Raw genomic sequence first — 23,160 nt, forward strand, 5'->3', positions numbered from 1 at the left:
ATAGTTGGCAATACCTGTTCTTGCTCACAGGTTGGAGGTTGGGGGCTAGATTTAAAGTCCTGTGAAAGTGATCTGAACTGCAGAGTACAGGGCACAAGGGAAACTTGTTGCCATGGTAGCATCCTGGACACCTGCTGAGGGTCTGGTCAGCTCCCTGTAGCAGGACGGGGGGGCTTCCATCAGGCCATAGAATACGTGGACAATCGCGGTTCTGTATCTCTCCTTTCTTCATGACCACTGGGAGAGGGAGGCAGAAGACTGGGTAAGCCTGGCCCCACAATACCTGGGTGACGTGACTCTGGGACTGCGGTAGAGTCACTCTCCAGAGACCCCATTTGATGTCGGCAGGGAGATGAGCCTGGGACTCCCCACCTGGGAAGTGATGGTGGTGTTTTCTGAGTCCCAGAGGCATGGGACTGCGCCTTCTGTAGAATCTCAGGGTCCTTTTTACTAAGGAAGGAGGTGGAGATGGAAAGGATCTTTTGCAAAATACCACAAAAATACTACTCAAGGCTGTTAGTCTGCTGTGGCAAAAAAACGAGTCACGTACGGGCCAAGTCAGGTCTGCCCTTAATAAACAGCACAGCAAACACCTCTTGTGCCTTCGTGTTTAGCAGGTGTTTCAAGGGCGGCCGGGGTTACAGGGCCAAGATCTAGATTTCATACCAGCTCTGCAGAGTTACTCCCTGTTCTGGTAGTTTCCTCGTCTGCACCTGCAGTCGGCCAGGTGTACCCAAAGAGGAGGTGCTGAAAATGTGAGAGGTAGAGGTCGCGCCGTTTTGTACCCCGCTGAACTTCGCCCGACGTCATCCTGGTCCTGGGATGCTTTCGTTGCCACGGCAACCGCCCGACCGGAGTGGTCCCCACGTGCCGCTAGGGAAGCTGGGAAGAGCCTTGGCCCTCCCCAAGATGGCGGCGGGGCGAAGGGCGGGGCTGAGCCGGCCGGGCTGTGCAGACCTTTCCTTTGTGTCGTCTCTGTGCCCTGCGAACCGCGAGCTCCCACGAAACCTCGGTCTCTTTGCTGGTGCTTGAGCGTCGGGGAGCGGCGGAGGCAGGCTGTCTGCAAACACCCAGCTGGCGAAGGCGGGACTTCCGCATCCCGTCGGAAGTGACGCGACAGTCGCGGCCGCCGCCAGGTGGAACGGCAGGTGGGTTCAGGTGCCGGCCTGGCCGGGCTCCGGCCGTGGGACCCGGTGTCCTGGTGAGCGACAGAAGCAGCTCCCAAGGGGCCCGGAGAGCGCGGGGCGGGCTCCGGGACCTGAGCCCCGAGCCCTGGCCTGGAGTCCTCCCCCGTGCCCAGTAAGAACACCTGCCCACCCCCGGAGCCCGCTCGTGCCCGGGCCGCGGGGGAGGAGGAGGGCCCTGCTTGCTGTCCCGGATCTAGACGTGTCCGTTCCCTAAAGCCCTTCGCTCTTTCCTCTCTCGGATCCAGTTCCCCATTCCCTTGTCGACCTGGACAGTTAGCCGGTCCGCCCCAACTCTCGGAACCATGTTTGCAGACTTGGATTATGACATCGAGGAGGACAAACTGTGAGTATTTTCTTCCCCGAGACCTGGGAGGTCAAGACCCACGTCTGTCATGTCCATAGACTTCCAGGTCCACAAACCCTTGCTGCTTAGGGAGATCGGGTGTCCTGAAGCAGAAATGGGCCCAGCCTCGCCGGGAGGTCAGCGTCTACAAGGGGCAGGTTAACGGAGAGAGCGTCAACAGATAGCAACAGCTCAGGGACCCAGTGACAACACAGGTTAGAAGGAGCAGAGCTTCTGCCAGGATTGTCCTCTGGCTTCTCCGGTGGTGGCAACAGAGGCAGGGGCTGAAGAATGAATGGATCCTATCATAAACACCTCTTCCCGGCAGAGCCAGTGAGTGGGGCAGACTTTCAAGATGAGATTTCTTCCCCTGGAAAATCTCAGGGTGAGGACTGGAACGCATGGCTTTCCATGTCCTCCGCTGAAGGGTTTTCGGCGAATGAGTCTCTACCACAGAACATAGCTGTGTGCTCACTTGTAGTGAAAACTCAGAGGTCCTTGAGGGCCGAGGACAGTTGAGCAACTGGGAAGACATCCAAGAGGAGGGGCTGTAGTGTTCCACACGTGTCTGAGAAGGTAACATGGACAGAGCCTGGCCACATCTCAGTCGGTTTTCACAGAGTGCCCGCTGTGGACTAGGATGGAGTTACAGCCTTTCGCGGTGTTCTTTTTTTTTTCTTAACTTTTTTTGTTGTTATTTTTATTTATTTATTTGAGAGTAACAGATAGAGAAAGAGGCAGAGAGAGAGAGAGAGAGAGAGAATGGGCGCGCCAGGGCCTCCAGCCACTGCAAACGAACTCCAGACGCATGCGCCCCTTGTGTATCTGGCTAACGTGGGTCCCGTGGAATCGAGCCTCAAACCGGGGTCCTTAGGCTTTGCAGGCAAGTGCTCAACCACTAAGCCATCTCTCCAGCCCCCATGGTGTTCTTACAAGAACTCTGGGGACTGGGAAGCTGGCTCATTGGTTAAAGGTGTTTGCTTGCAAAGTTTGCCAGCCTAGGTTTGATTCCCCAGTACCCATGAACAGCCAGATCTACAAAGTGATACATGCATCTGGAATCTGTATAGCAGCAAGAAGCCCTGGCATGCTCTTACTCCCCTTTTTCTTGCAAATTAAAAAAAAAGTGTTTTAAAAGACTTAAAAAAAAAAAAAACTCTGGCAAGGGAGCCTCATTTCTGTTTTATGCATGAGAAAGGTGAGATGGGGCTGGAGAGAGATGGCTCAGCAGTTAAAGGCTTGCTTGTAAAAGTCTGATGGCCTGGTTTCAATTCCACAGTACCCATGTAAAGCCAAATGCACAAAGTAGCACATGTGTCTGCAGTTTATTTGCAATGGTAAGAGTCCCTTGTGCACCCATACTCTCTTACTCTCTGTCTCTGTATGCTTTTCTCTCTGTGTATGTCTCAAATACATTTTAAAAAATGAGCAAAGTTTTTAAAAAAGTTGAAAGCTGGGCGTGGTAGCACACACCATTAATTCCAGCACTTGGGAGGCAGAGGTAGAAGGATCGCTGTGAGTTCAAGGCCACCCCGAGAATACATAGTGAATTCCAGGTCAGCCTGAGCTAGAGTGAGATATGATACCTTAAAAAAAAAAAAAGTTGAGATGCAGAAAAGTGCCTTAACCAAGAACCAAGGCAGGTCAATGACAGCATTCAGCTTTGATCCCACAGGACCTGTTGCCACTGCAAACGAACTCCAGACTCATGTGCCACTTATTTACTTATTTGAGAGAGAGAGAGACAGGAAGAGGCAGAGAGAGAGAGAGAGAGAGAGGGAGGGAGGGAGGGAGAGAGAGAGAGGGAGAGAGGGAGAGAATGGGCACGCCAGGGCCTCCAGCCACTGCAAACGAACTCCAGACGCGTACGTCCCCTTGTGCATCTGGCTTATGTGGGTCCTGGGGAATTGAACCAGGGTCCTTAGGCTTTGCAGGCAAACGCCTTAACCACTATGCCATTTCCCCAGCCCATGTGCCACTTTTTGCATCTAGCTTTATGTGGGTAATGGGGAATCGAACCAGGCTGGCAGGCTTTGCAAGCAAAGACCCTTAAGTGTCTCCTCAGCCCTTGTCATGAGTCTTATACATGCTCTCACCCACACTACTCTCTCTGGCAAAGTAAGGTTACCCAGCCTTGGAGCCTCTTGGGGCTTGGACATCCACCCTTTCTAGTCATCCTTCCTCCAAAAAGTCACCTTCACTTTTTTCTCTTTCCAGGGGAATCCCCACTGTGCCGGGGAAAGTGACCCTGCAGAAGGACGCCCAGAACCTGATTGGGATCAGCATTGGGGGTGGGGCCCAGTACTGCCCCTGCCTCTATATTGTCCAGGTATGGGCCAGGCTTGGAGGTGTGGGCAGGTCCTGGGCGGAGTGAGTCCTTTTCCTTCGTGGGTGTGGCGGTGACAGGTTCGTTTCTGCACTCTGAAAAAGCTGGCTCCGTCTTTTTTTTTTTTTTTTTTTTTTAACTTTTCGAGGTAGGGTCTCACTCTAGTCCAGGCTGTCCTGGAATTCACTCTGTATTCTCAGGGTGGCCTCGAACTCTTGGCGATCCTCCTACCTCTGCCTTCCTAGTTCTGGGACTAAAGGCGTGCGCCACCACGCCCGGCTCTTGGTTTTGAGGTCTGACCCCAGCAAGCCCTCCTGCCCGCCACTGTCAGCGGGGCAGTCCTGGCTTCCTCTGCCCCCGGCCTGCTCTGTGCCTCCTGAGTGTTTCATACCATTTTCTTGTTGTCCCTTCTGATCTGGCTGACCTGGGCAGACTCTTGGTATTATCGTGTGGGTACAGTCACTGGCATGTCACAGTCGTTCCGCAGAAAGGTCTCTAATGAGGAGCTGGAGAGATGGTCTAGTGGTTAAGGTGCTTGCCTGAAGAGCCTAGGGACCCAGGTCCAATTCCCGAGTGCCCACCCAAAGCCAAGTGCACAGGGTGGCACATGCATCTGGAGTTCATTTGCAATGCTAGAGGCCTGGGTTCTCTCTCCCTCTCTGTCGGACATGGTGGTGCACGCCTTAACTCCCAGCATCTGGGAGGCTGTAGGGGGATCACTGTGAGTTTGAGGCCAGTCTGAGACTACATAGTGAATTCTAGGTCAATCAGCCTGGGCTAGAGCAAGACCCTATGTCCAAAAAAAAGTCTGTAATGAATCAATCAAGCTATTCAGGTATGATCCCCAATAAAGTGGGAAGACGATGAGAGAGTAATGGCCTTGCTGGGCATGAGAACACAGGCCTGTAATCCCAGCACTTGGGAAGTGGAGGAAGGAGAATTCAGAGTTCAAGGTCATCCTAAGCCACATGAGACCCTGTCTCAAGAAATCAAAATAAGCAAACAATGGTCTGGGTTCAAATACTTGCTTCCCTGCTTACAAGCAAGTTCCTCCACCTCTCTGGACCTGTTTTCTGTTCTAGAAATTGAGAATTCAAAATATGTAGGCATCTTTGAGGCTAGCCTGGACTATATGAGAGTGTGTCTCCAAACTAATCATGAATAAGTAAATAATTGACAAAATCAAATACATAGACATGCACGTCCTTGGATTCTTGTGAAGCGATGGCATATTACATGATGCCGGGCACTTAGGTAGCATTGTCAAGTAACCGCTGCTGTGATTCGCTGGCAACTGTGCCTTTTCCAGCCCCTGGTAAGGAGCAGCTCTGGGGTCCCTGCTGAGGAGCAGCCCTGGTGTGTTCTGTTAGCTGTGGGGAGGGCGTGGGAACAGTCCTGTGAGTCCTCCTTCACCAGGTGCCTGGCCAGTCAGTGACATCTCTGTAGACTTGGAAGGATGTGGCTTGTTCCCTGTTCTGACACGCAGTGAGCAGCCCTTGGAGGCACACAGGGCACTGTGGTCTCTGCAAGGGTCAACCAGTCTAGCCTCTGCCTTGTGACAATGATGTGGCCTCTGCCAACCCCATCATTCAGAACCTGGGAAACATGTTGGCTTTGTGTGAACTGCAGTTATGAAATTATAGAATTTATTTTCTAAAATTAAATTTTCTTTGTAGCCAGCAAGTCAAGAGCACTAAAGGGCCCATGTCTCTTAGCAGTCCTGCTCTCCTCCTCACTACTTTTTTTTTTTTTTTTTTGGTTTTTCGAGGTAGGGTCTCACTCTGGCTCAGGCTGACCTGGAATTCACTACGTAGTCTCAGGGTGGCCTCGAACTCTCGGCAGTCCTCCTACCTCTGCCTCCCGAGTGCTGGGATTAAAGGCCTGCGCCACTCCTCACTACTTCTTCAGACATAGCTCCCACTTTTCCTAGTTGTTAAATTTTAATTACATGCAATTTATTTGTTCACTTTTTCAAGTGTCATTAAACTTAGAACAAGTTACAGTAAAAAAAAAATTTGTTTTGAGGTAGAGTCTCGCTCTACCCTACGCTGGCCTCGAAATCACAGTGATCCTCCTACCTCTGCATCCTGAGTGCTGGGATTAAAGGTGTGTGCCACCATGCCTGGCTAAGTTATAGTAAATTTAATAAGGGTCTTATGAGGGCTGGAGAGATGGCTTAGCAGTTAAGATGCTTCCCTGCAAAGCCCAAGGACCTGGGTTTGATTCCCCAGTACTCACGTAAGCCAGATGCACAAGGTGGCACATGTGTCTGGAGTTCGTTTTCAGAGGCCTTGGTGTATCATTCTCTCTCAAATAAATAAGTATTAATAAAGATCTTATGAAAATGCTTCAACATTATGGTATCATAGCCATTTTCAGGGACCTTCATGACCCTAGTTGGCTTTAAGACTCATGACATGGCGTCACTATGCCTGCCTTTCTTTCTTCCTTTATTTTCTTGGTTTTTCGAGGTAGGGTCTCACTCTAGCCCAGGCTGACCTGGAATTCACTATGTAGACTCAGGGAGCCCTCAAACTCACAGTGATCCTCCTACCTCTGCATCCTGAGTGCTGGGACTAAAAGCATGCACCACCATGCCCAGCTCTCTCTTTCTCATTCCATCTTCCTTCCTTTCTATTATTTGCATTTACTCATTTGTGTATGGGCATACCAGGGTCTGTGCTCTGGCTCAGTGTAGGGGCTGGGGAGTCGAATCTGGTCCATCAGGTTTTGCAAGTAGCCTTTAACACGCAGCTGTCTCCCCAGCCCTGTATATTCTTCCTTGTTCCCAAATATCGTCTGTTCCTAGTCCAGGAGCAGAATGTAGCCGCCTTCTGCAGCTAAGCTGCTCCTGTCACCCTGTCTTCCCAACACACCTTCCTTCTGTTGTGTGCGTTCTTGTTTTATGTGAGAGGGCATGTAGAATATGTGTGGTGTATCCACAGGTGTGTGAAGATGTGCATGCCCGTGCACACACATGTGGAGGCCAGGGTCACGTGTCCTCATTTTGCTCATCTACCTGTTTTCTTGAGCTGAAGTCTCACACTCAACCTAGAGCTGCCATTTTCACCTGATTTAAGGTTTTTTTTTTAATTAATTAATTTATTTGAGAGAGAGGGAGGCAGACAGAGAGAGAGGAAAATGGGCATGCTAGAGCCTGCAGCCACTGCAAACGAGCTCCAGACACATGTGCCACCTTTTGCATCTGGCTTATGTGGGTACTGAGGAGTCGAACTTGGGTCCTTGGGCTTCACAGGCAAGCATTTAAACTGCTACGCCATGTCTCCAGCCATTTCACTGAATTCTTTTGATGAGTAAGCCCCAGTGAGCCTCTGGTTCCCAGTTGCCATAGGAGGTGGCAGCCTGCATGACTGTACTGGAGCGTAGACCTGGGTCCTTAGACCCGGCAGCCAAGTACCTTAACGGCTGAGCCGTCTCTCCAGCCCCTAATTTTTTTTTAACACAGTTTTTAGAATAATCTATAAAAATGCTTTTTTTTTTTTTTTTTTTACAGCAAGAGAGAGAATTGGCATGCCAGGGCCTCAACCACTGCAGTTGAACTCCAGACACGCCATTTAGTGGGCATGTGTGACCTTGCACTTGCCTCACCTTTGTGCATCTGCCTTATGTGGGATCTGGAGAGTCAAACATGGGTCCTTAGGCTTCACAGGCAAACTCCTTCACCATTAAGCCATCTCTCCAACCCTGCCTTGAGGTTTTGATTGTGGCAGCACTGGATCTGGAGATTGCTTAGGGTAGCAGTGTTAACATCCTAAGAGTACGCCTCCTAATCTAGGAATAGGGGACATTGTACTAGCTACGTTTTCATTGCTGTGGCCAGTTAAAGGAAGAAGGATTTCTCTCGGCTCTCGGTTTCCCAGGCTGCAGTCCACTGCAGTGCAGCCAGCACGCTGAGGGGAGCGTGCAGGCCTCCGCCGTCCACCTTTGTCCCTTGCCCAGTGGGTCGTGTCCGGGCCCCCAGCCTGTGGTCTGCTGCTGCTGTCTCTGGGCCATCCTCACAGACACACTCAGAGGTACCCAGGTGCTTCTCAATCCAGTCAGGTCAGCAGGGTTGGCCGTCACAAGTTCTGTCCCTTGTCAACCTGATACCCAGATATATTTTGTTAAATCATAACTTTCTACCCTCAAAAGGTTCACATCCATCTTGGTTTTTTTGTTTTGTTTTGTTTTTTGTTTTTCAAGGTAGGGTCTCACTCTGGTCCAGGCTGACCTGGAATTTGCTGTTTAATCTCAGGATGGCCTTGAACTCATGGCAGTCTTCCTACCTCTGCCTCTTGAGTGCTGGGATTAAAGGTGTGTGTCACCACACCCAGCTTTTCATGTGCATCTTGTAATGCCAAAGGCATCAGACTTGGTATAAGAATCCCCATAGTCTTGTTGTAGGATTTTAAATTCTGTTTTATTGTATTTATTATTATTCTTACTTGGCTTTTTTTGTTTGTTTTTCGAGGTAGGGTTTTACTGTATCCCAAGCTGACTTGGAATTCACTATGTGGTCTCAGGGTAGCCTTGAACTCATGGCAATTCTCCCAGCTGTGCCTCCTGAGTGCTGGGATTAAAGGTGTTCACCACCATGCCTGACTTGGCTGGTCTAGGTTTTTTGTTTGTTTGTTTTTAATATATTTACTTATTTATTTGAGAGAAAGGGAGAGAGGGATAGAATGGGCGTGCCAGGGCCTCCAGCCACTGCAAACGAATTCCAGATGCACACACCCCCTTCTACATCTGGCTTACGAGCGTCCTGGAGAGTCAAACCGGGATCCTTTGGCTTTGCAGGCAAATGCCTTAACCACTAAGCCATCTCTGCAGCCTGGCTGGTCTAGTTTTTTTTTTTTTTTTAATTTTTATTTATTTATTTGAGAGCGACAGACACAGAGAGAAAGACAGAGAGAGGGAGAGAGAGAGAATGGGCGCGCCAGGGCTTCCAGCCTCTGCAAACGAACTCCAGACGCATGCGCCCCCTTGTGCATCTGGCTAACGTGGGACCTGGGGAACCGAGCCTCGAACCGGGGTCCTTAGGCTTCACAGGCAAGCGCTTAACCGCTAAGCCATCTCTCCAGCCCTGGCTGGTCTAGTTTTGAGGCAGGGTTTTATGTCTCCCCGGCTGGCCTTGAACCTACAGTGTAGCTGATGATGACTGAACTCCTGACCCTCCTGCCTCTGCCTCCCAAGTGCTGGTGTTACAGGCCACGCTCAGCATGTCCCCACTGTTGTAACAGCTGCAGTGTTGTTTACAAGCCCAGGTTCAAAGGCGTCTTTGACACTGGAGGCAGACTGCTAGCTGTGAGGCTCTGTAAAATAAACCAGGACATGCTTGCACGCCCATGGTACATGGCACAGAGTAAGTATTTCTGCCCTTTGTGCATCTGGCTTTACGAGGGAACTGGGAAATTAAGCTCAGGTCATTAGGCTCTTCAGGAAAGTGCCTTAAGTGCTGAGCCATCTCTCTAGCCCCCCACCTTTTTTTTGATGGCCACCCCTTTCTTTGGCCCCACTTTATTTTTAATTTATTTATTTGAGAGAGGGAAAGAGGGAGAGAGAGAGAAAGAAAATGGGCACGCCAGGGCCTCCAGCCACTGCAAACGAACTCCAGATGCATGTGTCACCTTGTGCATCTGGCTTATGTGAGTACTGGGGAATCAAACCAAGGTCCTTTGGCCTTGCAGGCAAGCGCCTTAACCACTAAGCCATCTCTCTAGTCCCCCCACTTTATTTTTAATTTTTTATTTACTTGAGAGAGAGAGAAAGAATATGGGTGTGCCAGGACCTTCAGCCACTGTACATGAAATGCAGACACATGCACCACTTGTGCATCTGGTTTATGAGGATCCCGGGGAATCGAACCTGGGTCATTTGGCTTCGCAGGCAAATGCCTTAACCGCTAAGCCATCTCTCTAGCCCTTTGGTCCCACTTTAACCCCACCTAATCTTCTGGGCAATTATAACTTTTCCAAACCATTCTCTTCTATTCTTTCTCACCACTTTCACCATAAACTTGACTAAAAGCAGCCACCAATACCCATGTCACGGCCAGAATCCTAGGTCGCCTTGAAGTCTCCTCCAGTAGATTAATTAGGTTTACCAGCCTTAAGCTCAGCTTTCCAAAGTCTTTGGACATAGACAGTGTAGATGAGTTCTTGCAAGAGTGTAACAGGAACTGCCTCTAGTCTGATTTCTAGTAGAGTCCTTGATCCCATCTGAAACTTCATGAGGACACTCTTTAGGGCCACATTTCTGTCAGCACTCTGGTCAGGGAGCTCCTGTCAGAACTGTCCATTAAGATGAGCTTACAGATTTCTAGGGTTTCTCTAGCTTGTGTCTCCCAAGTTTGCTAAAGTTTTCCTGTAGGCCAGTTCAAGAGATTTAAGAGCCACACAATCAGGTTTAGTCACAGCAATTTTGGATTAGAGTTTTCATTGCAATGAGAAGATACTTTACAGAAACTTAAAGGGAGAAAGCACTTATTTTGGCTCACAGCTTCGCAGGTTACAGTCCTCTGTGTTGTGGAGAGCCGCCCTGGGGAGCTCGGAAAGCAGAGAGAAGGCCTGGGGCTGGCGGCTGCTTCCCCCTTGACCCCTGCGGTCCTAGTAGCCCGAGGCTGGGTGACGCCTGTGCTCAGGGCAGGGCTGCTGTGGTAGTTCATTCTGTCTGGGGCTCTCTCACAGACACATCCAGAGGTGCATTTTACTCATCTCCCAGGCACTGCTCCAGCCAGTCAAGTTGACTGTAACTGTTAACCATCATCCATCTCGTCTCATTTACTTTTTTTTTTTTTTTTTTTGAGGTAGGGTTTTACTGTAGCCCAGGGTTACCTGGAATTCACTGTGTAGTCTCAAGCTGGTCTCAAACTCACAGTGATTCTCCTACCTCTGCCTCCCAAGTGCTAGGATTAAAGGTGTGTGCCACCACACTCAGCTGTTGTCTTTATTTTATTTTATTTATTTATTTGAGAGCAGAGAGAGAGAGAGAGATTATAGGTTCTCCAGGCATCATACTAATGTAAACATACTCTAGACACGTGTGCCACTTTGTGTATCTGGCTGTATGTGGGTACTGGGGATCAGGCCTCCAGAATTTGCAAGCAAACACCTTTAACTGCTGAGCCATCTCCCCAGCTCAATATGTCTTTAGTTTTGTTCAGCAATGCTCTATGGTTTTCATTATAGACCTGTTTTCTCCACTATTAATGGTATTTTTAGTGTATTTCTGGAAGGTTGCAGAAATGTTTATCATTTTTTGTTTCATTGTAAACAAACATAAAGCTTGCTTTCAGTATGCTTTTTGTAGATAATTTAGAAACTAGTGGGGGAGATAGCTTAGTCAGTAGATTGTTTGCCTTGCAAAGCATGAGGGCCTGAATTCAATCCCTAGTACCCACGTACAATGCTGGGCATGGGAGCACCTGCCTGTAGTCCCAGCATTGGGCAGACAGAGATAGGAGAATCCCTGGTGCCCACTGGCCAGAGGCTCTAGCCCAGTGGAAGACCTTGTCTCAAAGGCGGATAACCCAAGGTTGTCTCTAACTTCTGTACCTATAAACTCGCACACACACAGGAACGTGCGTGCACATATGCATGCACACTGCACACACACACGCACACACACGTGCGCACGCACACTGTATACACACGAAGAGTGAAATATAAAGAAAAGCTTAGCTGGGCACAGTAGTGCAGTCTTTCAAGAGGCTGAGGTAGAATCACTGTGAGTTTGGCCAGTCTGAGGCTACAGAGTGTGTCCTTGGTCAACCTGGGCTAGAGTGAGACTGCCTCAAAAAAAAAAAAAAAAAGACAAAAAACTGGGGCTGGAGAGATGGTTTACTGGTTTGTCTGTGAAACCTAAGGACCTCGGTTCGAGGCGCGATTCCCCAGGACCCACGTAAGCCAGATGCACAAGGGGACACATGCACCTAGAGTTCATTTGCAATGGCTGGAGGCCCTGACACACCCATTCTCTCTCTATCTGCCTCTTTCCCTGTCTGTTGCTCTAAAATAAATAAGTAAATAAATAACCCATAAAACAAAGAAAACTTAAAAACTAGAGCTGGAGAGATGGTTAAGGTGCTTGCCTGCAAAGCCTAACAACCCGAGTTCAATTCCCCAGTACTCACCAGTAAAGCGTGCATCTGCTGTTTGTTTGCAGTGGCTGGCAGCCCTGGTGTGCCCATTCTCTCTTTCTATCACTTTCACCAAATATGGTGGCACATGCCTTTACTCCCAGCACTCAGGAGGCAGAGGTAGGGGAATTACCATGAGTTCGAGGCCAGCCTGAGACTACATAGTAAGTTCCATGTCAGCCTGGGCTAGAGTGAGACACTACCTCAAAAATAAACAAACATGGGCTGGAGAGATGACTTAGCAGTTAAGGTGTTTGCCTTCAAATTCAAAGCACCCAGGTTCAATTCCCCAGGACCCACGTTAGCCAGATCCACAAGGGGGTGCACGTGTCTGGAGTTCATTTGCAGTGGTGTACCCGTTCTCTCTCTCTCTCTCTCTCTCTCTCTCTCTCTCTCTCTCTCTCCCCCTCTTTCTCTGTCAAATAAGTAAATTAAAACAAACAAAAAATAGAAACTGGGTCTGGTGGCTCATGCTCATATTCCCCATACTTGGGAGGCTGAGGCAGGAGATTTGCTAGTGCATGGCCGGTCTGGGCAATAGGGAGACCCTGCTGGTCTCAAACAAAACAAAACAAACCCAGCGAAGACAAACAACTTCTTTTTTTTTTTTTTTTTTTTTTGCTGGGGCGTTTGCTGGGGTCTCCCCTGGTGGTCACTCTGAGGGGGTAGCTCACGCTTGTATGTCTGTGCCCCTCCTGGCACCTGCTTTCTCCTTGTGGTGCCCCTCCTGCAGCTGATCTTTGACAGACACACCACACTCAAAGCCAGTGAGAGCAAGTCCTGTGGAAGGGGTCATCTAGAGAGGAGGGACTCACAGGCGTTGCAGGTCCTCGGAGCAGGTCTGGGCTGTTCTTTGGGTGCCAGAGTAAGTGTAGGAATAGCTAAGAGGAGGTTTGAGGTGCCGAATCAACCGAGAGCAAAACTATTAAGAAAGCTGTTGAATTGATATGAGAATTTGTCCGGTGGTGCAAGGGTCACTGTATTTGATCCTAGAGAATCTTGTCTGTTGGTACTCAGGGCCGATCCTCTGTCCTTTCCCCCAAGAAAGGAGCATTATTCAATTTTGCCCATTGGGTTTTCCCCTTGCCGCCTTTGGTGGTACCGGAGAGACCGGTGGGCTTAAGGAAGGCAGAGCCGGCATTGTTTCAGGGAGGGCGTGCCCAACTCCTGGCCACCTTGCTGCCCCGCTCCTTACACCCACAGGTGTTTGACAACACGCCTGCAGCCTTGGATGGCACCGTGGCAGCTGGGGATGAAATCACTGGGGTCAATGGCAAGTCCATCAAAGGCAAAACTAAGGTGGAGGTGGCAAAGATGATTCAGGAGGTAAAGGTAAGTCACCTGGAGTGGCCAGAGGCCACCAAGCTACTGCTGGATCATCAAGCTCCAGGCGCCTAGAGGTTACTGCTCCCCCATCTTAACATAATTATTTATTTGAGAGAGAGAGAATGGGTGCACCAGGGCCTCCAGCTGCTGCATATGAACTGCAGATGCTTACACCACCTTGTGCATCTGGCTTATGTGAGTCCTGGGCAATCCAACCTGGGTCCTTTGGCTTTGCAGGCAAGTGCCTTAACCACTAAGCCATCTCTCCAGCCCTAAGTAGCATCAGGGGCACAGTCCAGTCTCTTAGTTCCCCATTCACTTAGTAAACATGCCCAGGACTTGTGCTGGGCTCCTGGGAGCTCCCAGTGCCGCTGACACTCGGGTGAGCCATGGTGTCCCTGGTTGAAGCTGGAGAGGAAGCTGGGAGCCCACAGTGGCCCTCCGTGGGTTGGTGGACTCTTAATGACCTCAACTGGGCTTGCAGGGCAAGGGGTGAAGAGGGCTTTAGGGCAGCTCCTAGCCCAGCTACGGCCCAGGCACCTTGTTGCCAGCCACTGCCCTCCCCTCACCCAGCTGCTTCACACAGACGCTCCTCCCTGTGCGGTGGCAGCATCCTGGCCATGCAGGGAGCACGCGTGGCTTTTCTGCCGGGCTCTAGAGATTCGGCTGCTGGGTTCACTCACAAAAACAGTGCAGCAAGTGTTGTGCGAAGTCAGGGTGAGGCCCAGCATGCGCTGAGCTGGGGCAGGTGCCTTAGTTCCCTGGCCCCGGCCAGGTCCGCTGCCCTGCCCTCCCCACTGCCAGCCTCCCTGTCGCTGGCACCCACAGTGCTCTCTTGCCTCCGCTAAGCAGACGTTTCTCCAGCTTCTGTCACACCCCTGTCTACTCCTGAGCCATCAGTATTTCTGTAACCCCTCCTGCTAGTGCCCCTTGAGGCATTGAGTCGACCAGGGGTGAAGGTTTAGGGCTCAGCAAGCAAACTCTCTGAGCCCCTGGGACCACACCTTGCAGTGTGGGTGTCACTGTCTCAGCATTGCTTGCTGGACAGAGTGCTGGACAATAGGTGAAAGGTGTCCTGTCCTGACACCAAGTTGGGTTATATGTGACACCCTTTCTAGCAGCTCTTCCTCCTTTCTCACCCTCCCAGATCTCTCCTGTTGTCCAGGAGGACAGGAGCCCTTGTGTGTGTGACAGCCTTCACATGGATGCATGCTCTCCCTGGCTCCCAAGGGGTTGGGGGGGGGGGATTTTTACTGGTGTCCAGGGGAGGAAATGATCTCTCTGTGGGTTGAGAGCAGAGCCTGGACCAGTCTCACCACAGTGTTCCTTCCTGTATCCTAGCTGTTCCTTGCCATGTTGGGTCCTAAGGAAACCATTCTCTAACCCTGACTGACTCCAAGCTTTGAATACAATTGTTTTTTTTTGGGGGGGGGCGGGTAGGGTCTCACTCTACCTCAGGCTGTGTAGTCTCAGGGTGGCCTTGAACTCATGGCAATCCTCCTACCTCTGCCTCCCAAGTGCTGGGATTAAAGGCGTGCGCCACCACGCCCAGCTTGAACACAATTTTGATTTGAGTGGATTCAGTCCCAACCTCAAGGCCCTTAGGATTGCAAGTGCCGGTGACCACAGATGCCTCCTGTGGTTAGCAAAGCCTCTGCCTGCTTAGAAGTGCTTCCCTGAGCAGTCACTGGAGTCCCGCGTCGCTTAGCCTCCCCACGGGAAGAGGTCCCCTGCTCTGTCTATCTCCTTGGTGTCCCAGCGCTAGGCACAGAGAAAGCACTCTCCGGGTAGTGGCCTGGGACCCAGGAGCCTCTGTCACAACTGTGCCTGTGCTGCTCTTGCAGGGGGAGGTGACCGTCCACTACAACAAGCTGCAGGCGGACCCCAAGCAGGGCATGTCCCTGGACATTGGTAAGCCAGGCCAGAGCAGCCATGTGCTGTGGGCTCTGGCCTTTCCTGACTAAGCCAATCCGGAAGGCCCGAGAGGACCCAGGGTACTCTCCTTGCGGCTGTTCACGGGACCCTGTCCCTGCTTTCTCACTGGCCTGTGTTTTATCCTGTCTCCCCCGCCCCCCATGTCACCACCACCCCAGCCACTTCCTCTGGGACCTTGGGTTGTCCTTTGTAGGCCAGCTGAGAAAGGCCGGTGGCCTGACCTTGGCTTGTCTCGTGTCTCCCTGCTCACTCAGAAGGCTCTGGGCCGGCCCTCCCATGCATGCCCATGTTCAGCTAGGGGCCTGGGCCTTGCTTCTGTAGAAGCTTTAGGACAGGGCCAAGCAGTAGCTTGTAGTCAGCCACCTGGCACTGGAGATTGAAGCCTGAGGCCCAGGAGGGCACAGCAGCACCCCAGCAGACCACACCTCAAGGCTGCAGTGTACCTTGACAGAGGCTAAAGTCTACCCTGGGCATTTGTGCTCTTGAATCCTTTGGTCCCAACCCAGGATCCTTTCTGAGGCCTAAGCTAGTCATATGCAATGACCAGCCAGTGGCATTTGATGGTGCCCACTGATTTGGTGTAATCAGCTTGGGGCCCAGCTGTCATCTGGCACAGGTCCCCTCGGGAACTGAAGGGAAGGACGGCAGGGCAGGCTCTCCCTGGCTGGTCTTTCAACCGTTGCAGAGCCCTGGCAGCCCTGAGCTCCATCCTTGGCCGAGCACTTTCTGGTAACCACTCCCAGCACCAAACCGCAGCTCAGCGCTGCCTCCTGCTGGCCACACCCACCAGTGAGTGGCTTTGTGGGGCTAGGGGCCTGCAGGGCGCTGACGCGGCCCCTGCTCTCCCCGCCCCAGTGTTGAAGAAGGTCAAGCACCGCCTGGTGGAGAACATGAGTTCCGGGACGGCCGATGCCCTGGGCCTGAGCCGGGCCATCCTGTGCAATGGTGAGTGCCCACCTCCCGCCGCTTACGGGACCTAGGGAATCTTGAAGCTGCCCATCAAACTAATGTGGGTCCTGCTGGCCTGGCCCTGCCTCCGTCTCTGCTGGACAGCCAACTGTCACATCTCTGCATCTCTGGGGACCTCTCAGCTCAGAAGGACCCACCACAGCTGTGAGATGGGCTGCTCTTACCACCAGGGTTCCTCAGGCCATGGAGGGGCAGACAGACCCTGGGGTGGGGAGGTGCCTCTGCATGTGGCCCCTCACCTGGCACTGCTCCTGCCCTGCCCTCGTCGTCTCTGCCCTTGCCCAGGAGGTGGCGCTGTTGCCCTGTCTCCGGTACCTCTGCCTAGGCTCGGCGAAGCCACGTGCAGGCAGGCGCTTGTACACACGCGCACCAGCTACCTCGGGAGGCCAATAAACCCCGTGGTCCCGCTCCTTGTGCCATCGCCAGCCCACACTTATAAATAGCAGCGCTGTGCCATGTACGCGGGGGAGATAAAAATACCCATATGAACCGTGGGCTGAGCTGGGCACACAGGCTCTATTGGCTGGGAGAGTGGGGGTGGGGCCTGAGCATGTTCCAAATGGGGTACAAAAGTGGTGGCTGCTATTTTCAGACTCTTGTGCCTATAAATCCCTGTTACTGTAGTTACCATGCGTTGAGATGAAATTAGAACTGGTTGTTGTTTTCCCCCCCAAACCTTGCAATTTCCCCAGCCGTAAATAGGGTTTCTAAAATTGAAGCTGTCATGATGTCCCATGACCCAGCTAAAAACAACAGGGCAGCGCTTACGTGGCTCCTTCCCTGCCGACTGGCCACGTGCTCAGGCTCTAGGGAGACAGGGCCCGGAGGCTGCTGGGTGACCATAGCCTCTCGAAGACCCCAAGGTGTTCCCTTCCCCTTCTGGCCCATTACACAGCCACCTTCCCTTCCCTGCCCAGAGAAAAGCCCTGGCTCCACCCATGCCGCACTCCTCCCCTCGTGCTCAAATGACCCTGGCCGAGCAAGGGCAGTGCAGAATCCTGGGGAGGTATGTGACCGCCACTCAGACCGTCCCTAGCTGTGCCCCTCAGCAGTACAGGCTGGCAGCTATTGGGGCTTCAGTGGGACTGGCTCACAGGAAACTCAGTGCAATGGCTGTTGCTCTTCTCAAAGGCCAGGCCTTGGTGTGGGGGGACTGAGCAGAGGAGCCCCCCTCCCCTCCGCCTGTTCTTCATGGGGAGGTGTATGCTTTTCACAGGCAAAGACCTAACTAGAGTCAGGGAGTCTAAAACCGCCCTGTGCTGGCCCTTCACTAGGCTTGTCCATCCCGTGCTAAGCCCGCTGGAATGGCCGCTTCCTCCCATGTGTCTCTGGGAGGAAGTGCTGCTCATTGCCTGGGCGCTGGTCTGGGCTTCTCTGCTAGACTTGGAGACTTGAGAACTGGACCTGATCCCACTCACCAGTCACTCCTCAGGCCTAACATGGTGGCTGGTGTGCAGCAGGTGCTCAGCCAAGGTCTGGTAGGCCAGTGCTTCACCAGGTAGTCCCCCCGTGCCAGCTCTCCTCATCTCCTCCCGTTCCTCTCCCACCCCACACTGAACCATGCTTTTCTTCTCAGCTGGGTCCCACATGACTGCCTCAGCCTGCCCTAGCCATTGGCAGACTTGTATTAGAAGCGTGGGGAGACTTGGCCATCAGCCCAGGGCTTGGGGACGACCCACTTGTGACTTTTGGAAGGTCCTGTGCTGGCAGTGCCCACTTGCCACTAGATTGCCCTATTCATATCAAGTTCTGCTTCCTCTCCATTGGATGTGCTGCGCTATTGACAAATCCTTCTGAGTCTGGCTGTCTCCGAGGGCCAAATCCCCAACCCAGACCTGTTCTAGGCAGAATCTGGCCGTAGAACAGTATCCAAGCCTCCTGGGCCACTCTCCTGGGCCCTGACTTGCTGAGCCTGTGGTCTCCCCTATTCTTGACCCCCAGATGGACTGGTAAAGCGGCTGGAGGAGTTGGAGCGGACTGCTGAGCTGTACAAAGGTGGGTAGATGTCTCAGCCAGAAAATGCCTGGTCCTGGGCTGTCCTGGGGAGTCCTGCTCCAAAGAGAGTGGCAGTGAGCAAAGCGGCTAGCTTAGAAAGTTCTAGTACCAGAAATCCCTGCTCTTCCAGAGAGAGCCCCTGGGACCACCTATGTCCACACGCCCCATCTTCCTGTAGATGGGTCTCACTTTGAGCTGACTCTGTCTAACCCGCAGGCCCTGGGCAAAGTCCATGGACCCAGTATGCAGTGAGGACTTCAGGTGGGCTGGGCTGGGGCTGGTATGATGCCTAACATATGTCCTCATCCCTGTCACTTGGTTCTCTTCCACAGGGATGACAGAACACACCAAGAGCCTCCTTCGAGCCTTTTATGAGCTGTCACAGACACACCGGGGTAATGGCTTCCTCAAGCCTGCTGCATGGCTCTGGGAAACCCCTGTCCTTTAGGGCACAGTAGCCCTTGTACAGTGAGGTGTGACTCGTTCCTGTTGGTTCCCTTCTCACCCCAAGAAGAGGCAGTCGTACAACTCGACCTTCAGCCACATGCCAGGTGTAGCCATGCCAGGCCAGCGAGCACCCTGTCTTGTCCTTCACTGCCGTTTGCGGGCAGGCAGCCCCTTCTTCGCTTGTGGTCTCATGCCCCCAAATCCCATCGCTGGGCAGGACACCCAGTCAGCCAACTTACAGGAGGGGAGAGGAAGGCCAAACAGGAAGTGGTCTAGACCTTAGCTGTTGGAACTCGGGTGTCTGCCTTGCCGGTTTGGTGCTCTGCCCTTGGCCAGCGCCACCTGCCTTCTGCCACTGTCTGGGTGCTGTGGGTAACGAAGGTGGCCTCCTTGGGTGCGTAGACCCAGCTCCCACAGGCTGGAGCTGCAGCTCCTCAGGGACCACAGCCCCGCGCCCTTCAGCTGTAGACCCCAGCAGAGCCTGTCTTCCTGCTGGCCAGTCCCCTACCCTGCTTCCCAGCAAACCCCTGGCTTCTCCATTAGGAAATTAAGTAGAGGGAAGCCTTCAAGGCAGATTTGTCATGCAGCCTTTGGGGACGTGTTTTCTGTGATTGGGGTGCGGGAGCCCCAGCCAGCAGCAAGCGAGGCGTTCGTGAAGTTTGCCGATGCACACCGCAGCATTGAGAAGTTTGGCATTCGCCTGTTGAAAACCATCAAGCCGGTGGGTCCTGTGGAGCATGGTGTGTCTGGGTGATCACAGGGAGACAGGAGGGTGGGTTGTGGTGGCAGTGTGGTGTGCAGGAGGGGTCCTGAGCTGGAATCAGGTGCCAGGGTATGGGTTTTCAACTACATGGCCAGCTAACTGGAAGCCTCGGGTCTCTGTTGACCTGGAAGTCCTGTTCTGCAGCTGAGACACAGCTTGCCCTTGGCCTGGACTTAGGCTTGTAACCTTGACATGGATAAGAGCCCTTCAGCTGATGCCTGTCTCCAGAGAGATTGACAATCAGTGTCATCTTGTCTGTGAGGTCCTGAGTGTGCCCCTGCCCTCCCAGATGCTGACAGACCTGAACACCTATCTCAACAAAGCCATCCCTGACACGCGCCTCACTATCAAAAAGTACCTGGACGTGAAGTTCGAGTACCTGGTAAGTGGTGTGCAGGTGTCTGGCTGGCTGGGGTGGGCATACTTTGAAGGCTTGCCCTGTAGCAGCTAGCCAAGCCACGACAGACAGGACAGCCCTCTGCTATCTGATTGGGAATGTGAGACAAAGGCCTGGCTGGAGGATTGGAAGTAGCCTGGGCCTTATGTTCCTACTGACAGGAACCTCTGGAGGCCTAAAGTCAGGGTAGGCAGGCAGAACATTGTCTCCTGTCCTTTAGGGCTTTCTGTCACCTTCAGCACTAGGTTAAACTAGGGCAAGGCTACTTCAAAGGAATGGAGATGTTAGGAAGCCGAGCTTCCTTTGTTCCTGGACTTCTCACCTTTAACCATGAAACCTTTCTTGCCTGAGCGTCTTGTTTGGTTTTTGCTGTTCTGGGGATGAACCCTAGGCCTTGTGCTTGTTGTGTGAGTGCTGTGCCTCTCAGCCACACTCCCAACCCCCAGGGCATCTCTTGGGACTTGAATTCTGTCACTTCTGGGCTGCCTTAGCCCTCAGGCCTATCTCCCCTGTCAGAGGAGTGCCTCCTCCACCTGCTGCCCCATCCCTAGACCTCCCTGCACCCTGCCGTGCCTCTCCTAGGTGGTCCCAGCTTCTTCCAGCTGAGGGCCTGCAGGAGCCAGGTGGCCTGGTGTGGCTGTTGCTCTCAGGCTGAGCCTGGCTTCCCAGGTAGCCTAGGGGCAAAGGGAGGCAGGGAGGAGCTGGGACATCATTGAGGGTCGGTGTCCAGAAGGCTCAGCCACTGACTACCTGGCCTTACCCATCCCACAGTCTTACTGCCTGAAGGTGAAGGAGATGGACGACGAGGAATACAGCTGCATCGTGAGTGCCACTGGCTACAGGGGTCCAGCCCTGGTGTCTGCACTCCCCTTCTGCCCCAGGGAGCCCCCAGAAGGTCCTGGGTCTGCCCAAGACTATTGGGTGGGTCAGGAAAACCAAGAGATCCTAGAGGCTTGGCTGGACTCTAGTCCCTGGAGTTTGGGGCTGTCCACCTGCTTCCCCAGCCCCTCTGGGTCTTGGAGTGCTGGCCAGTTTTAGTGGGCACCTCCCTAGGTGGACCCACAATTTATGAGGCTCCTGCTGAAGAGCTTTGATTTGTTTTTATACTTCTGCTATGGGTACCCATCGTATGGCCGGTGTTTGTTTATTTAATGTGGGAAGGGTCTGGGTTTTCTGTGGTTGACCTCCTCCTCCCCCGACCAAGGCTATCACTTTGTGCTTTCGTCATCCACTGACATATGAAAAGCAGTGTAGAGAGGCTGTGAGCCAGGCCAGCCTTGCAGCCCTGCCCCATCTGCTCCTGGGAGTCCCTCATGCCATTCGGGGTCCCCCAAAGTGCCCTCCTCACTTCAGGCCCTAGGAGAGCCCCTGTACCGGGTGAGCACAGGCAACTACGAGTACCGCCTGATCCTGCGCTGCCGCCAGGAGGCTCGTGCCCGCTTCTCCCAGATGCGCAAGGACGTACTGGAGAAGATGGAGCTGCTGGACCAGAAGCATGGTGAGGGCCGTTCACAGGTCCCGAGGCACACAGGCTACCCCAGTTGGTCCTTTCCCAGCCCTTGGCTTCAGGGTGGTTGTCAGATACCCCATGTTAGAGATAGGAGAACCGAGACCCAGAAAAGCCAAGGTCTTCCTGAAGCCCTAGGGCCAGACACTACCAGGAGCCCCCCCCCCCCCCCCCCCCCCGGCCCCCGGAGGCTGGCCTGGATGGGCCCCGGGCAGCGTTGATGAGCAGCGCACCCTCGCAGCCTGCTCTGTTCCCTGAATTAGAAGCACCAAGGCCTGGGTCCTCCGTGTCGACGTAGGGCTAGGCAGCACTGGGCTTAGGCCCTGTCCTGGGCCTGAGGCTCAATGAGGAGGCTGGGTCAGGGTGGGGGCGCCTGTCCATCTCAGGGTCTTCCCCACGAGGAGCCGCCGCTGTCACTGAGCCTGTCCGCTTTCCCTCCGGCCCCAGTCCAGGACATCGTGTTCCAGCTGCAGCGCTTTGTGTCCACCATGTCCAAGTACTACAATGACTGCTACGCGGTGCTGCGTGACGCCGACGTCTTCCCCATCGAGGTGGACCTGGCACACACCACTTTAGCCTATGGCCCCAGCCAGGGAGGGTTCATGGACGGAGAGGATGACGATGAGGAGGAGGAGGACACCACAGCTAGGGAGCTGTCCAGGGGTGCTCGTGGGGCCGCAGGGCCCATGGACAAGGGTGGAAGCTGGTGTGACTCCTGAGCGCCCGTGGACGGACCTGGGGGGTAGGGCAGCTGGAGGACCGCAGAGGGAGCGGGGCAGGGCCACAGCACAACAGTGTGGTGTGGCGCATAAAGGCCTGCTGGCTTGGGGCGCCTGCCTTCCTGCTCCTCTGTCCTTGCACAGCGATCCCGGGCCTCAGCCTGGGCCCTGGATACTGGCCCCAACCTTGCTTCCTACTGAAGGAGAGCTGGGCCTCTGGACCTGCCCTAGGGAGGAGAGGACAGAAAGGAGGACGGGAAATGGGCAGAGCACAGGACTATTCCTGTAGGCGCCTGTGTGGTGCCCAGCCTGCCAGGAGTGGGAGCCAGGTGGGCAGCTGAGGCTGGGGCCAGCATCCAGGCGGCCCCCAGTCTACATGCACACTTCGGCTGCCTGTATTTATTTGTTCCAGGCTTAGCCTCTCTTGGAGAAGGGCTGAGTGCTGGGCCTGTACTGAATAAACAGAAACCCAGACGAGTGGGCTTTTTGCAGTGGCCTCAGACCCTCCCCTGCCTTGGTCACAAGGGCTCGGCGTGGTGTTTAGGCCGTTCCCTCTGTGTCAGTCGCTTTCTATCACAGCGCCCTGCAGGAACGGCACTGCTGCCCCCAACGGCTGGGGCTGAGAGACCATCTTGCTCAGGGTTATATGCCACGGGGAACAGTGGGAGTTGAAGGCAAGTCTGTGAGGTCCCAAAGCCTTGACTGTCACCTGTCCCTGCTACTTCTGGCTTTCTGGAACCCTTTTACCTCCTCCCTAGGGAGGCTGGGAGATGTGACCCTTGGGCTATCTGCAAAGTGGCACAACAGTGTGGGTACACATCCTACTTTGGCCAAGTCAAGCCCACACCTGTGGCCTGGTATGGCCCTTTGACTCTGGAAGTGTCCCTTAGGACAGTGAGTGTAGTCATTCTGAGATGGGAGCTGGGGTAGGGGGTGGTGCGCGAGGCGCGGGCAGCTTGGCGAACACACATTCTGCAGAAACCCGGATGGAATTCCCCGGCTAGGACGGTGCCTGGGGGAAGGGACTGGTTGTCACTGAGCATCCGCACGGGTCCTGGCAGAGCTCTGAGACCACATGGCTTCTCTGAAGGGGCAGCCAGTGAGGAGGC

General features: G+C 53.4%; 1 protein-coding gene across 2 annotated transcripts; it reads left to right on the forward strand.

The window, feature by feature from the left end:
• The first annotated feature begins 922 nt into the window (after nucleotides 1–922).
• On the forward strand, nucleotides 923–22,525 carry Pick1 (protein interacting with PRKCA 1). Of its 2 annotated transcripts, none has more exons than XM_045152987.1 (13): nucleotides 923–1,148; nucleotides 1,433–1,530; nucleotides 3,748–3,859; nucleotides 13,197–13,325; nucleotides 15,164–15,230; nucleotides 16,110–16,199; nucleotides 18,165–18,218; nucleotides 18,551–18,613; nucleotides 19,253–19,386; nucleotides 19,718–19,810; nucleotides 20,597–20,647; nucleotides 21,179–21,323; nucleotides 21,780–22,525. In XM_045152987.1, the coding sequence occupies exons 2-13, from the start codon at nucleotides 1,490–1,492 to the stop codon at nucleotides 22,049–22,051; spliced, it is 1,251 nt and encodes a 416-aa protein (XP_045008922.1). In that variant the 5' UTR covers nucleotides 923–1,148; nucleotides 1,433–1,489; the 3' UTR covers nucleotides 22,052–22,525. The 2 variants fall into 2 exon arrangements, with proteins under 2 accessions (XP_045008922.1, XP_045008923.1); XM_045152988.1 differs by lacking the exon at nucleotides 923–1,148 and adding an exon at nucleotides 1,173–1,299.
• Nucleotides 22,526–23,160: the final 635 nt, after the last annotated feature.

Source organism: Jaculus jaculus, chromosome 6 (genome assembly GCF_020740685.1).
Source record: "Jaculus jaculus isolate mJacJac1 chromosome 6, mJacJac1.mat.Y.cur, whole genome shotgun sequence".
Lineage (NCBI taxonomy): Eukaryota > Metazoa > Chordata > Mammalia > Rodentia > Dipodidae > Jaculus > Jaculus jaculus.

Bases quoted from the DNA above. Each gene is read 5' to 3' on its own strand.
- Pick1 (XM_045152987.1), top strand. From the start codon at position 1,490: ATGTTTGCAGACTTGGATTATGACATCGAGGAGGACAAACT. The intron at 18,219-18,550 runs GTGGGTAGATGT...TCTCTTCCACAG, and splicing joins GACTGCTGAGCTGTACAAAG to GGATGACAGAACACACCAAG. The intron at 18,614-19,252 runs GTAATGGCTTCC...TTTGTCATGCAG, and splicing joins GCTGTCACAGACACACCGGG to CCTTTGGGGACGTGTTTTCT.